Source organism: Phoenix dactylifera, chromosome 8, assembly GCF_009389715.1.
Source record: "Phoenix dactylifera cultivar Barhee BC4 chromosome 8, palm_55x_up_171113_PBpolish2nd_filt_p, whole genome shotgun sequence".
Classification (NCBI taxonomy): Eukaryota; Viridiplantae; Streptophyta; class Magnoliopsida; order Arecales; family Arecaceae; genus Phoenix; species Phoenix dactylifera.
Genome location: NC_052399.1, coordinates 23,369,463 through 23,383,402, shown reverse-complemented (window position 1 = coordinate 23,383,402; position 13,940 = coordinate 23,369,463). Strand labels below are relative to the sequence as shown.

The 13,940-nt window shown below is 45.0% G+C and overlaps 1 protein-coding gene across 1 annotated transcript; it reads right to left on the bottom strand.

Moving 5' to 3' along the window:
• Positions 1-7,739: 7,739 nt before the first annotated feature.
• Positions 7,740-9,553, bottom strand: LOC103713451 (zinc finger CCCH domain-containing protein 2-like). Its single transcript, XM_008800386.4, has one exon. It carries the CDS (start codon positions 9,442-9,444, stop codon positions 8,257-8,259), a length of 1,188 nt encoding a protein of 395 aa, XP_008798608.1. The 5' UTR covers positions 9,445-9,553; the 3' UTR covers positions 7,740-8,256.
• Between the last annotated feature and the right edge of the window lie 4,387 nt (positions 9,554-13,940).

The following is a 13,940-nucleotide window of genomic DNA, read 5'->3' as shown; positions in this document are numbered from 1 at the left end:
ATATATCAGCATCAGATGCGTCACATTTACTTTGTTTCATTGTGTAACAATATAACTAGCAACAAAATGGCCTTAATCTCAAAAGGAGCCTCATGTTGTTCCAGTATCCATTATGTAGGATGCTGATGATTAAGATTGTGAAGTATTTGTGAAAAGCATATCTAGTGGTCCATACTCTAGGTTATGCCCCAATAATCCATTTGAGAGAGAGGTATACCAGGATGCTGGAAGAGAAGAAATTGCTGGGGGTCACTTAGAAGAATCCAAGGTATGAGTTGCTTTGATGAGTAAGCTTCAAGCTTGCCATTGTTGCTTTGTTTCACCTCTGTTTCTCAGACTACCATTTTTTAGATGATTCTTTGCATTAGATGCTCATGATCGAGTCTCTTTACTTCCAGTTATTTTTGTCATCATGCTTTGTTTAAACTTTAACCCAATAAGCGAATGAGAAAAGAGTGATTATATGATAACCTCTACCTGGTTCAGTCATTTTGCTGTCAGTGTGATGTCGCTGTTGAACAAGTTGCTATCTTTTTGAAGAGTTACTCTGATGCCTGTTAATTGTTGATGGCGATTAATAACATAAATCAAGTTGCATGTGGCTTACTATTTAGCATATGATTTGCACCATGACATTCTAAAAAACTGACTTCTGATGCTTAAACATTCATGCCTTAACTTTTCAGGATCAAGGTTTGGATGTTATAGCTGAAGGACTGGATACATTGAAAAATATGGCCATGACATGAATGAGTTTAGTTACTGTAAGTTTTTTATTTGCTACATTTCCATGATCAATCATGTTTAATGGATGCAATAGTGGAACCCTTATGACTCATACAATTTTTATTGCACAGGAATTGACAAGCAGGTTCCTTTAATGGCCGAGATTGACACCAATGCAAATCTTCTCTCTAGTATTCTGCAATCTTGAAGTGCAACATGGCTATGTAGTATTTACTACATTTTTGTGGAGTGCAGGTGGATAGGGCCACATCTGCCCCAAAAAATACTAATATGCGACTTAAAGATACTGTTAACCAGGTAAAGTTCATATAGTTAATTAATAGAGTCAAACCTAGCTATAAATCAAAATATTAGATAATTATTTTCCCTTTGCGCCTGTTGACTGCAGGCGCTGTTTGGACTGAATCCAAACATTTTCAAGCAAATAGGAGTACCTATCTTATTTAATTGTCAATTCTAATGAGCATGTAATTGATGTTTCAGCTGAGATCCAGTCTAAACTTTTGTATTGATATTATCCTGCTTTGTATTATTCTGGGAATCACTGCATATCCTTATGAGTTGCATTTCCCTTGATATAGTTTATGCTGATTATTGTATTCATGTCATTATAGCAGTAGTTCAATTGCCCTACAGTTTTGCCAGGATGAGTATCTGGCATCTGGTGACTATTAAATGGTTTTCAATTCTCTGTCATATTATGTTTCTCTGTGCTTAATGTTAGAACATAATTTGTCAGTGCTGCTGTTACTTGTACATATAGCCATTGCCGAAGAACTTCATTCACCTGGGTCCAAATCATGATTTTGGTTAAGCCATTTTAGTTGCAGAACAAACATGGCCTGAAATTGTTGTGGACTGTTACAATGTTATGATTTTCTAGTTGTCGGGCAACATAATACAGATACCAAATTTCTGAATTATTTCATTGCTGCATTGCAGCAGCCACTGTAGCAGCATAGAACAGCTTAAAACTATCAGTATTACCTTGTAAATAACAAATTTCTAGGCATTAAAATATTCATATAAAAAGACAATATTAGGCTCCATCAACAGTAAGGAGTTGAATAGGACCATTGTTTTTATCGAAAAAAAAAGTATCCTAATGCACGAGGCTCCCACCATTACAAGATCTAGGGAGGGTTAGATGTATACAGCTTTACCCCCACATGTAGGGAGACTGTTTCCATGTTTTGAACCAGTGATAAACCACTTTTCCATTGCGCAAAAGCCAGAACCATTGTTTAGAACCATGGTAAAAATAGATGTGCTTAGCATTTACGACATCATATTTCATATTTGTTTCTTTTGCCTGTATTTTATTGTTAACCTCATTCCTCTTTTTTTTCTTTGCCCTCCATGGTGTGCATCTAATTTTTCAGTTTGGTCCTTTTGGATCATTTCACCTGTTTGATTGTTCCCCAGGCTGCTATTGTGATATAAATCGAAGGTCTTTCGTTGTGCACATAAATGTTTCTTTTGTTATATTCTATCTTGATTCCTCATGTTTTCAGTTTGGTCAACAGCTTGACAGCTGTATTTATGTGGCTTCTTGTCTATTAGCACCATTTACACATATGATCTGGGAAGTTTTCTTCATTTTCCATATGTAATTTAACCAGTTGTTGTGTTGTGCATGCTGGGCATTTTATGCCAAGAGTACACATGGATGGCTACTCTTACTCTGTAGGTTGTATTCTGATAGTCCTAGGTCACACAATCAGACCATAAACCTAAAGTGATGGGTAACGGCAACCCTGGTTCTCCAAGACTTTCACACTTTTTCTTTCAGTTTATTGACACTAGCATGGACTTAGAAATATCGGAATGTGCAATTGTTTGCTTTGAGGCAGGTGGCCAGGTTAACAGTCTGGTGAATGCTGATTTCTATGCAATGCAAACTTTGAAATATCATATTTTGTAGACAATTTTAAGACAATGGTCTTCCATAATCATATGGGATAGTGAAATATCCTATTTTCAAGTGTAGCAACATGGTATCTGTTTTCCGTACTCGAAATTAGATGTCCATCAAATCCAATATCTATTACTACTGCTCCGAGACAACTTCTGTAAAGATTGTGCCATTCCCATATTCTACCCCAACATAAAATTCATTGGCAGCTGATAAAATGCAATATAATTGCTGATGAATTGTTTTCACCATCAAGCATATATTCTTGAGGCGTTCATTTTTTTTTTCAAAAAGTTGGTTGTCTTGGTGCCTATTGACCCTGAGTCACCTTGCCTTCCAATTACTTTCTCCTTCCCTCTTATGTTTGGCGAAGGATAGGGTTTCGTCGCCACCACTTTTGATGATGATTACAAGTATATACTGCGTCCTGTTTCAGCCTCTCTCTCTCTCTCTCTCGTGCGGATGATGATCTCAGTAGCTATGTCCTTTCTCTCTCTCTCTCTCTCTCTTCTCTTCCTCCCTCTCCATGTCCCTCTCCTTAGATTTGATACATTTCGTGTCAGTACAGTATGCATCGATATCGTACTGAACCGGCTATTGATCGACCCAGCACCAATTCATTAAATCTGGATTTTTTTCATTTGGTGTTTAATTCTATGGATGTTGTAGGACCTTGGTCACTTCCTAGTAGTACCAACCATGGTAAGATTATTGCATTAAAAGAAAAATAGCATTTTCTTGGCATAGTCTTATTTAAACATGACGCATGGCTGACGAATTAATTAAAACACACACACACAACAAATACTGACAGATCATGGCATGGAGAAATCCATGTGCTTGGTATTCCGAATCTAACATAGCCAAACCTTCACAACAATGATTTTCTGTGGAAAGAAAGGAAGCAAAAAACGCCAAAAATTGCATAATTGCTTCCGAGGAGATCCAGGTAAAGGCATCAAAAGGCATTCGAGGACAAAGACTTCCACTAAGAAGTGTTTGCTGTGAAATGGTTGTCTGGACAGCTGGACTGCTTTCTCTTTCATTGGAACAGGCACTGAACCTGGAGGCATGTGATCAACAGAATGGATGACCTTACTAAGGTAACTAGAATAAACGTTGAGGATTTTTACAGCCAATAGATTTTTGCAATTTTGTTACTCTTATTCAATGAGAAAACAGTAGAGCATAAGCGGTCTCTTGGGCAGGTTTTCTTATCATTAACATCATTGCTAGTCTTTTAATAGTTGAGGTCATCTGAACAATCCTATCTGATATATTTTTGACCTGACCTTAGGTGGCATAGGAGGATCATGGCAGTGGTGATCGGTGGAGGCAGTGCAGCTTGTGTTGGTGGTGGTTGTGATATTGATATTTTTTTTTGACAGTGATGCTTCTCTCTTAGGATGATCGTCTGTATCAAAACAATAATTAAATAAATTATACAAACTTTATTTCTGATAACGTGAATTATATTTATCTATATGATGCTTAATCCATTGGAAAGTCGTTGCCATGACCAAAAGGAAGCGCTTAACCATCAGTAACATTTTTTTTTTTTTTGAGGAAACACTATTACATATTCTAACATTAATTTGGTCCATTAACTACTTAATATAGGGATGATAATGTTTTTTTTTCAAATTGTTAGATTATTTTGATCGTGATTTGGGTCATGAAGTACTTAATTAATTGAGGGGTGATAATGTTCTTAAACCATTAGACTTTTTCTCATTCCCCCTAGTTGTGCAGCAACCGACAAAAAAGGTAGCTCCTAATATGATTGTATACAAAGGCATGCTTACGGGCCATTTGAAGAGCTATCCACATGAAAGAGATTGAGATCATGATGCTTTTCGTATATCTATTCCTCGTAGTTATTAGATGCATCTCTTCTACTAAACTATACTTGCAATTAATGCTGAAGTTATAGTCAAGAAAGTTAATGGTCAATTAATGGGTAATGTTGGGTACGGGATTTCTCAATCTGGATTTCGATGTCGGAATAGCTGTAACTTTGTTTACCAAGACATATTTCGCGCAAATCTAGCTAATGGTTGATCCAAGGAGAGAAGAATCCCCTTGTTCTTTATCATAAAATTAATGAAAAGAGAAAAAAGTGGGCAGATTCTATCTACTTCTGCGCAGTCCGAGGATCAAGATTAATCTCTGGGGATTATGAGGAAAGACCACCTGCTAAAAACTTTGTTTCTCTGTGTGTGACCTCCCATGTGATCTCTTGTGCATAACTTTGCAAAGCATAATAGCTTGCAGATGCAGGCATGCAAACTGGTGCGGTGCCAATCCAAACTCCAAAGTGTTATGTCTCTATAGTTTTCTTTTCCAGGTTCGTGTACCTGCCCTCGCCCTGTGCTCGGTTCCCGTACCGATGGTCCCTGGCCGCGGAGAATGACCTGAGGACCACGACAATTGGAAGCTTCATGGCCGATGCTATCGGTTAGCTGTCATCGGGCAACATAAGATCATGGGCTGTGCTATGGTTGTAGTAATACCTGTATGTCGTTGAGCTGATGGACTGTTCCAGAAGTTCTCCCTGGTGCATCAGATGGCCCCTCCTACGCTGGAGCTTTCATGAATTCACGGTAGCTGAGAGGGACTTCTCATGGATGGCTACAGTTTACATGCAGTAACCCATTTTAGCCTTTTAGTCAGCATTGTTCTCCGCCAGTGTTCAATGTCTACTTAAAAAAAAAAAAAGACTGGCCACACATATTGGACGGCGACAGGATCGGCAATGTCGTGACGACTGGTGAATAGAGGACTTGACACCCTTCCTTATTTTGGCCACTCCTGCACCTCCGTTTTTAAAGAGAGCCGAAGGATGCAAATATATTAAGCATCTTTGGAAGATGAGAGAGATAAAAGGGAGGAGTTTCCTGCTATGAAGGGAAGGTGACATGATGGCATCCACCAACTAGCCATCATGTAATGGATTAGCGGGCTCTGGCCTATCCACAAACACCTTCTGGCTGGAGATAGCAAAGAGCGGGGACTTCAGCCGAAAGGAATAGTTAGGTGCCCTTGATGGGAGGCCACGTGTGAGTCTGTGACTACCTCTGGAGTCTGGAGTAAGCGGGATGGCAGGTTAACATCAAAGTGAGACCGGCCCCATTTCTGTTTTTTGTCCGACAAGGCAAAATAAAATTCCAGATAGCGCACTCCTCCCAACCCCACCTGCGCCGGAAAAATTGGAGAGATTTACTCACCACCAAGGATTCGAGTGTAAGACACGGTCTATGGAAAGGGACAGACACCACCAAGCCACCTGTGGTGTCTCGCTTAAGCTTGATTTCTTGTAAGGTTAACTCATGGTTTTAGGCTGTTAATAATAGTCGGCCAGTCCAAGAATGCTGGAAGACCATACATTTGCATTAGCTGGACTCCGGAAACTCCTTGCGTACATTACGTGGCGCACCTGAGAGCGTTTTCATTTTTCTAGTCTAGCTTCGTAGAGAAGATTTAGAGGAAGATATACACGACGGATAGGCCTGTTGGAAAGATGACGACTTCCCTGTTCTTCTCACCATTTTGTACTCTTGAGAATTTTTCCTTCTTTTCTGGAGGTCGTAGTTGAGTTCCATTTTGTTGACGCGTTCAAGAAGCTAGCCAAACTGCACCGGTTGACCCATGCTCCTACCCCAACCAATGTTTTTACTGAAGTCGCATGTATCTCATGAAACACTGCGTAGTATTTAATAGCAAGGTCTCAACCGTACGTACAATGTCTAGTCGAAGCATACACATTTAACTTTCCCATGAAACAATGGATGGCACGAAGGCCATTTGCCATTTTCCCTCCCTCTCACACTCCCACTCTCCGGTCGTGTTCCACCTTGGTAAAGCATAGACTTCAACTTTCCCGTAATACCCCCATCGTCTCGAAAACCTACAAGGACCAGCTTTTTTTTTTTCTCCGGTCGTTCCGGGCCGGTATGGCGCATGGGCGCACGGTGCAAGCGGAGTTGGGTATATTTTCTTTTAGATTTGCAGTTATTTCTTCTCGTCAAGCGATGGCGACGTCCTTGTGCGGAATGGATAACACCAACACGATGGACAATAATACTGAACAAAAGAATTAATTAAAAACTAAGATAGATATCCCCGTCTCGCTTTATCCCGGCTTCCATCATCTCTGAGCTCCGCGACGCTTATCCCTTTGAGAAAAAGCCTTCCCCTTCCTTCCACAAAAGCAGGAACCGGGTCCAACGCTTTAACCACGTGAAAAGACGCGACGCCCGGAGGATTCCCACTCCACTCTCCTTTTTTTTTATTATCGTTAAATTAAACTCCGCCAAAGCAATACCAACGGAGAACCCTCGCTTCTTGTCATACCATTTATCCGAGATATGTCACGAAAAAAGTACAGGATAATAACAATTAGAAGGGGTGAGAGAGACTCTATTCTTGGCGGTCCGATCGATGATCCGGGAACTGCAGCGGTCGCAGGCTTTCTTTCCACTTCAAGGGGTGGAGGAGGGGTACGAACCTTCCAGACTTCTCATGACCCTCTTAATTCCAGCTCTACGGCTCTCGAATAGGGAGGGACCCAGAGGTAGTAAGTAAATAATGACATCCTGTCCCTCCGCAACCTAACATCTCCAAATTTTATTATTAGAGCTTACTAGTTCAAACATTCTTAACATAAAAACGATCCTGCTTTTCCGAAAATGCACCTCCTGTCGCGCTTCCAAGGAAAGCTCGCAGCTTTCCTGTTTTGCCAGCCTACTACTTACCATTCATGGCCCATCCAATCCAAGACTAGATGTTCGATTACTTACCAGATCTCCATCCAGCACATAAAATATGGTAGGTTATTAATTATGTATCCGCATCGGGAATAAGGCGCGGGCCTTCTCAACCCATAATAGACCGGCGACCGAGCGCCGGGCGACCAAGGCGAAGATCTTACCCTGATAAATATCCATTCAGAAGTACCGCCACCATCCGATGTCCTGCTCATGAGGTTTTTTTACGTTGCCCACTTGGCAATGGATATACATCATTTCATTGCAAACATTTCATAGCCACGACAACGTCACTATGATACCAGGAAACATCCTCTTAATCTACTTAAAGTTCGCATAGATAGCAGAAAAATATATTACAATCATACTCAAGAGCAACAGAAGGTATGAACATAAAATACCGGTTCACAGCGGAATCAGAAACTTTGGATGGACACAAACTAACCAAAATGGACATTTAAAGGAGACAATAACATGGATGTGCTTGAAATAAATCAAAATAACATCATTGCAGGACTACCCATCTTTGGCAGCTTCCCTGTACAAATGAAACCCAGAAAGCCATCACCGTCAGTAACTTCTTCAATCTTCTTAATCCCTCTCCCTGCGCCACCATGAACCCCAAAACAGAACAACCCTCTCTTGCCATCCCCGTCCATCATATTTACAGAATAACACCTTTTTCCAATTTTTTTTTCTTTTAAACTCAAAATATTCACAATAATCCAAAAAAAAGGGGGCTACCAACCCAAAATACTACTTCCTTTCCGTCAATTTCTCACCCCCCTCCCACCCCAAACTCAGAACTGGCCACTACTTCACGGCCCACTACTTCACCAACTCGGACACCCAACCAACGTCCGGCGCCGGCCCAGCTGGCGTGGCGGCATCCGGCTTCTCCAGAACGCTGTCCTTGCTAAGCCTCTCGAACATCTTGGCCCTCAGCGGCCTCCCGGACTCCACTCTCTCCACCGCCTCTTCTTCCTCAAGAGAACCTCCTTCAGGCCCCTCCAGAAAAACAGCTCCCCCGCCGACCGCCCCCGCCGTCGGCGTCGATGGCAAGCTACAGAACCCCGCCCTAAAACCCGTCCCACCCCTTGGCGACCCAAAACCAGCCCCGCCGCCCATTCCATACCCCCAGGAATTCGGTGCGGACCTTACCTTGCTCAGCTGCAACTGCCTCAACGACGCCAGCACCTCGTTCACCGGCCACGACGACCGCCGCACACCTGGGCCACCGCTCGGAGACATCGGGGGCGACTCCGACGGCGGAGATATCGGCGGCGATATCAGCGTCGAGGTTGGCGACGACGAGAACAGATTCTTGGAGACGTAAGGCTCAAAGGTATGCTGGTGACGAAGCGGAGAACCGTCGTAGGAGTCCATGGCTGCTGCAGTCCTCGGACTCAGCTGCTGCTGCTGTTGCTGCTCGGGAAGCACGCGGAGCTGCTCCGGGGTGTGGGCGAAGAAGCAGACGCGGCGACGGCAGGCGGTGCCATCCTTGCACGGTTGAGTCCGGTAGCGGGACGGATGGAGCCAGCACTCGAACACCCCATGGGCGAACTCGCAGGCGTCGCCCCGCTTGCAGTTTCCCTTCCGGAAGTCCGGGCAGGCGGTGCCGGAGTAATGGTACTTCCGGGGGTCCCTCCGACGAGCCTTCTCGCCCGGGTGGGCGTAGGGGCACTCCGTCCAGTCGTGGGAACGCCCCCTCGCGCACCGCCGCACCTTGAACTCGTACATCCGAAACTCGTCGCACGAGTAGGCGTCCACCGGCGCGTCCGCCAGCTCCGACTCGTCGGAATCCTCCCCCGCCGAGTAAGGCTCGTTGCAGGGGAGGTAGCGCTGCAGCGCGGCCAGCGCCGCCTCCCCCAGCGCGTAGGGGGAGCAGTGCCCACTGTCGCCGGTGACCCCGCTCACGGGGAGGTTGTACGCGACCCCCGCTGTCGGATCGTCGAAGGGGGTCCACGGCGGGACGTGAACCGTTGGATTGTAATGGCTCCCTTCTCCCATCATCATTATGGTTCCCTCTCCCTTCCCCTTAATCTCTCATCTATATTCCCTATTCACTCTCTCTCTCTCCCCCTCCCTCCCTCTCGATCTCCCCGTCCCGTCTGGTTCGGACACAGAGAAGATATGGAATGGAGCGGAGAATATAAACTGGTGTTATAACCAGGGTTAGGTCAGGATAACCTTGGTTAATGTAAACGGGGCGGAGTAGATACTTGATATACGGATTAAAAAATAAAAAACTGACGGCGTTTGGATGGGTGAGGCGGTGGAGGCGCAGGCATGCTGATTTGTTGGTATAGGTGGGAAGAAACACGGGGGCGGGAGGGCGCGAGATAACGGACGGAAGCTGTTTCGGAGGGGGGATGATGTCTTAGGACACGTGGACAACGCAGAGAGCGGTGTCAGACATGCGCATGGTGATGTGGTCCGTGGGGGCGCCATTTCGCGGACACGTTCTCCCTTTGGCCGCTAGCCGGGCGGTCTCCCAAAAAACTATTAAATTATTTCATGACGGGACCGCTCGAGCGCGCATCTAAGCCGGCTCGAACCCGATGCGGGTCGATGGATTAATTGGGCTCCTGTAGCTTGGCTACTGGACTAGGTCGTAAGATTCGACCCGTCCTGGGGAAAGGGGCATGCGGCAGTTGGAGGGGGGGGGGGGGGGGGGGTGTCAAATTTGGCCACGTGGTATGATGTGGTTTGATGGCTTAAAGGCTTTCTTGGACCTCTTATAATGGACGCCACCCGATCACACGTGACTTGCCCCCTCATTTAACCTTCGTTTAAGAGACTTGGGATCTGATAATTTGAGATATGATACCGACTATGAACTGACCGACCCGTCCAAGCTTCTAGGCACATCGCTTAATAAGTGAAAAAATTTAGGGTGACCGTGGCCCATCTGTTATTGGTTTAAAGCTTGACCTATCAATCTTGTTTCCTGCCGGTGATCAAGGATTTGTTTGATCCACGGAAAGATTTTTTATATTAAAATATTTTTTAAATATATATATATAAATAAATATAGGATGCTTAGAAAAAATAACTTTTATATTTTTGATTGATCATGATATACTTCGCGCGCGGGCGGGGAGACACATGTCACACATCGGCGGCCGTTCCTTTCGGATGATGCCACGGCGTAGTTGGTGGTGAGCCCCACGACATTGAGTGGCATTCAATTGAAGCTTAGACAAAGCAGTGTTGGCGGGCCACATGTTTGGTTGACGAGGCGCAGAAACTTACGACCATTACGGCGACGAGAGCCGGTGTCCATCATGGGCGCTCATTTCTTCTTTCGTTCACCGAAGGTATCGATGGTACCATTGCATCAACATTCAGTGAATGCGAGGAACGGGAATGGTCCACCATAGGCTGTCAATCACCGACTCCATTATGCTGTTTAAAACTTTAAAATCTGAAGACTTTACACCTAATATTTCCCTCATCAAAGTCTTCTCTATGTTATTGTTAGAATAAAACACATTACAACATTTCTTTGTTGTCGGCACTCGGACGGAAAAACTTCCACGATTATTTACCAAAAGCGATGAAGAAAAAAAAAAAAAACTTCCGCGATGTGCCGTTAAAAGTCGAGCCAGGGCGCGGGGTTGCCTCTCGTTCCAATGGGTCCACTCGGGGGGCCGCTAAGCTCTGGTCGTTTTAGCAATCAAATCAATCGATCAAACGGCTGGTCGGTCTAACACAAACGAATGATGCATATAAACGCAGGGCAGTTTGGTAAACTTGGCCGCGACAAAGACGCGAAGCCGACAAGTCCGTACGCAGCCGCGAGCCACGTAAGAGTCCGGACCACGTGGAGGGAGCGATGGATCTTCCCTGCCCTGGTACGCATGGGGCGCCATGCCCCTCGTCCCCATACCGAAAGGACCGGAAAGCGAGCGGAAACTTAACGCCGTTTGGCCTCGGCCGTGGTCTAGACTCAACCGCAGCTCGCACTTCGAGAAAACAATATAAAAGGGAAAAGAAAATGATCAGCCCCAGCACTAGGCTATCAGCGCAGGACGTACGGATGGTAACACGCGGCTCCGGTGTCACGAGATCCGGACCGGGGCGCAGTTCTGGCGGTACACGTGCCCCCAGCTCCAGCCTTATGTGACGCCTCAGGCCCGCAGATGCATCCACGTGTTCGGAGGCGAGCTGCCCGTACCTCGGGATTCCCGTGAGTGCCGACGCTTTTGACGCTGCTTTTATTGTTTATTGTTATAGCTAATATTTTGCTAGAGAGATATTTCGTTTTGTTGACGCCTTCGGCTGTTATTCGGTGACGGGTTGAGGGAAAGCGGAGCATCTTAGCGGGCTAGCGTAGCTAAAGCTTGTACTACAACCCTGTCTCGTTTGCTTTAGTTCACGTAAGCGAACAAGGCCGTCATCTTGATCTCATCCGCTGGAACCGGCCAAATCGAATGGCTAGAAATGTCCGGGTTTTAATACAAGGGAACCGGGTCCTCCCGGGAAAGAGGAGGACTAGAATGGCGACGGCAAGTCAACATGCAGGTTCTAGGGGTGGAAGTGGGCCGGGCCGGGCCGACTTCGAGAGGGCTGCCGGTGGGACCATGTTTAATCGGATCGGACTAGGATTTAAAAGTGAGGCTCGTAGATATTTCAGGCTGGGCTTGAATAGGTACTTGAACCCAGACCAGGCCCGACAACGAAGCCCAAACTTAGGCCGGATCGCCGGCCTGACCTTTGTACCCTAGCGGAACGAATTTGATTCGCTGGGTTGCTCGTGGCCACGTGAGTGCGGGACAGCCCTACTCTCCACTTTTACCAATTTCCACATCGGTGAGGTTCTTCCACTCCGCCGCCTCTCCATCCGATCCTTTGGTCCCTGAATAGCCGATGGTGACGGTGACAGCGACGCCCCTTCCCCTTTCAACGCCTTCAGCCTCAAACCCCTCCCTCCCTCGCCTCCTCACCCACCTCAACCCCATCTCCCTCCTGGACTCCGAAACTTCCTTCTCTTGGTCCGGAAGCCGAGATTCCGATCGGAGGACTTGGCGGAGTAGAGGAGGAAATCAAAACCTTTCCTCTATCGCATGGGCTCTTTCGAATCGGCCCGATTGACTTTCAAGTCGGGCCTGTGCTGGGGCCTGGGCTCGGGCCTGGGCTTTCTAAATAATAATAATAAATCAGTCTAAACTCCGCCTATGTGCAGGTAGGAGAGTTTTCGCTGAATGGCGATGGAGAGTCGGTTTAGCTGCCGACTGGGGGAGGCACGATCCATGTTGCTTTCATCAGGCCACGTGCATGGGTACAGTGTGGCACTTGTCGGCTTAAATAAATGTCGCCTTGAGACTTTGGCTTAAATAAAGGCCAAACGATTAAGTTTTTCACCATACAATAAAAAGGATAGGATGAAGGAGTTGTAATAGATTGTTTAGCTTTGAAAAGCAGCCTTTAGAAGAAGTCAGGCCTAATGATCAATACCGACTTCAATATATAATTGACCAAACCCAAAGTAACCATTCAATTAAACAAAATAACAGCAACTATAAGTTTTATTTGGTCATTGATCATGAAACATCTCAGGCCTGACGCCATCATGTTTCATTGATTTTAAATCGGAGGATAAGAATAATTTATTCTTAATAAATCATGTTTTGTTACCACTCTTTGGAGAGGGGGAAAACATGCTTCTATAGTTTCTTTTTCTTTTTTTTTTAATATACTAGTAGGTCATCTGTTTGATGGTTTATGTTAGAATTCTAGGTAGTTTGATGAAACTATACTTTCACACCACCAAGTTGTTTTTTTCAAACAAACAGACTTGAAAGCGGACTTCTTTTTTCATTATTACAGAAAAAAATCAAGGACAGCTTTTTGCCTCTCTAAACAAGAGGATTGGAAATCAAAAGCGGTAAGAAAAAGACCATCCTAGCTGTGAAAAGGTAGATGTTTTGAGCAAGAGAAGCACCAGCTCGGTTTAGAGTGCTCGGCATGAATTCTACCTAAAGAGCTTGACATGAGTGCCTAACTTGAGAGTTGGTAGTTTCGCCTCAAACTCGGTAGCTCGGCTTGGAACTTTGGTAGATTGACCTTAAGCTCTGAAGCTCGACTTAGTTCTAATTGGCCTTCTGATTTGTGGTTGTACATTCCGTGTATACGATACTCGTGTCTTGAATGGCACGGAGGGACAGACCCTATATCCTGGTATCTAAAGAGATGGGCCCATACGCACAGTGGTAGTCCCATATGCACATAGCTCCCTGAGGGTGTCCATTGGACGCGGTGGTCCGCCCAATTCATTTCCTGGGTATGTAATTGTCCTTCCAAATCCTATGCAACTAACACGCTACAAAACAGCTTTGCGAAAAAGAAAAAAAAAAAAAAAAAAAGGAGACAAAACATAATTTAAGAAGCTCCCCATGAAAGAACCACATTAGTTCCTAAACAAGACACAAGGAGTGACTGGTTATGTTTTAGAAAATTGAAAGTAAAAAGTTTACTTCCAGTTTTTTTCTAGAAATAATAGAAGTTGT

What these genes read in the sequence shown, in the direction of transcription:
- LOC103713451 (XM_008800386.4), bottom strand. Translation starts at nt 9,444, where the DNA reads ATGATGATGGGAGAAGGGAGCCATTACAATCCAACGGTTCACGTCCCG.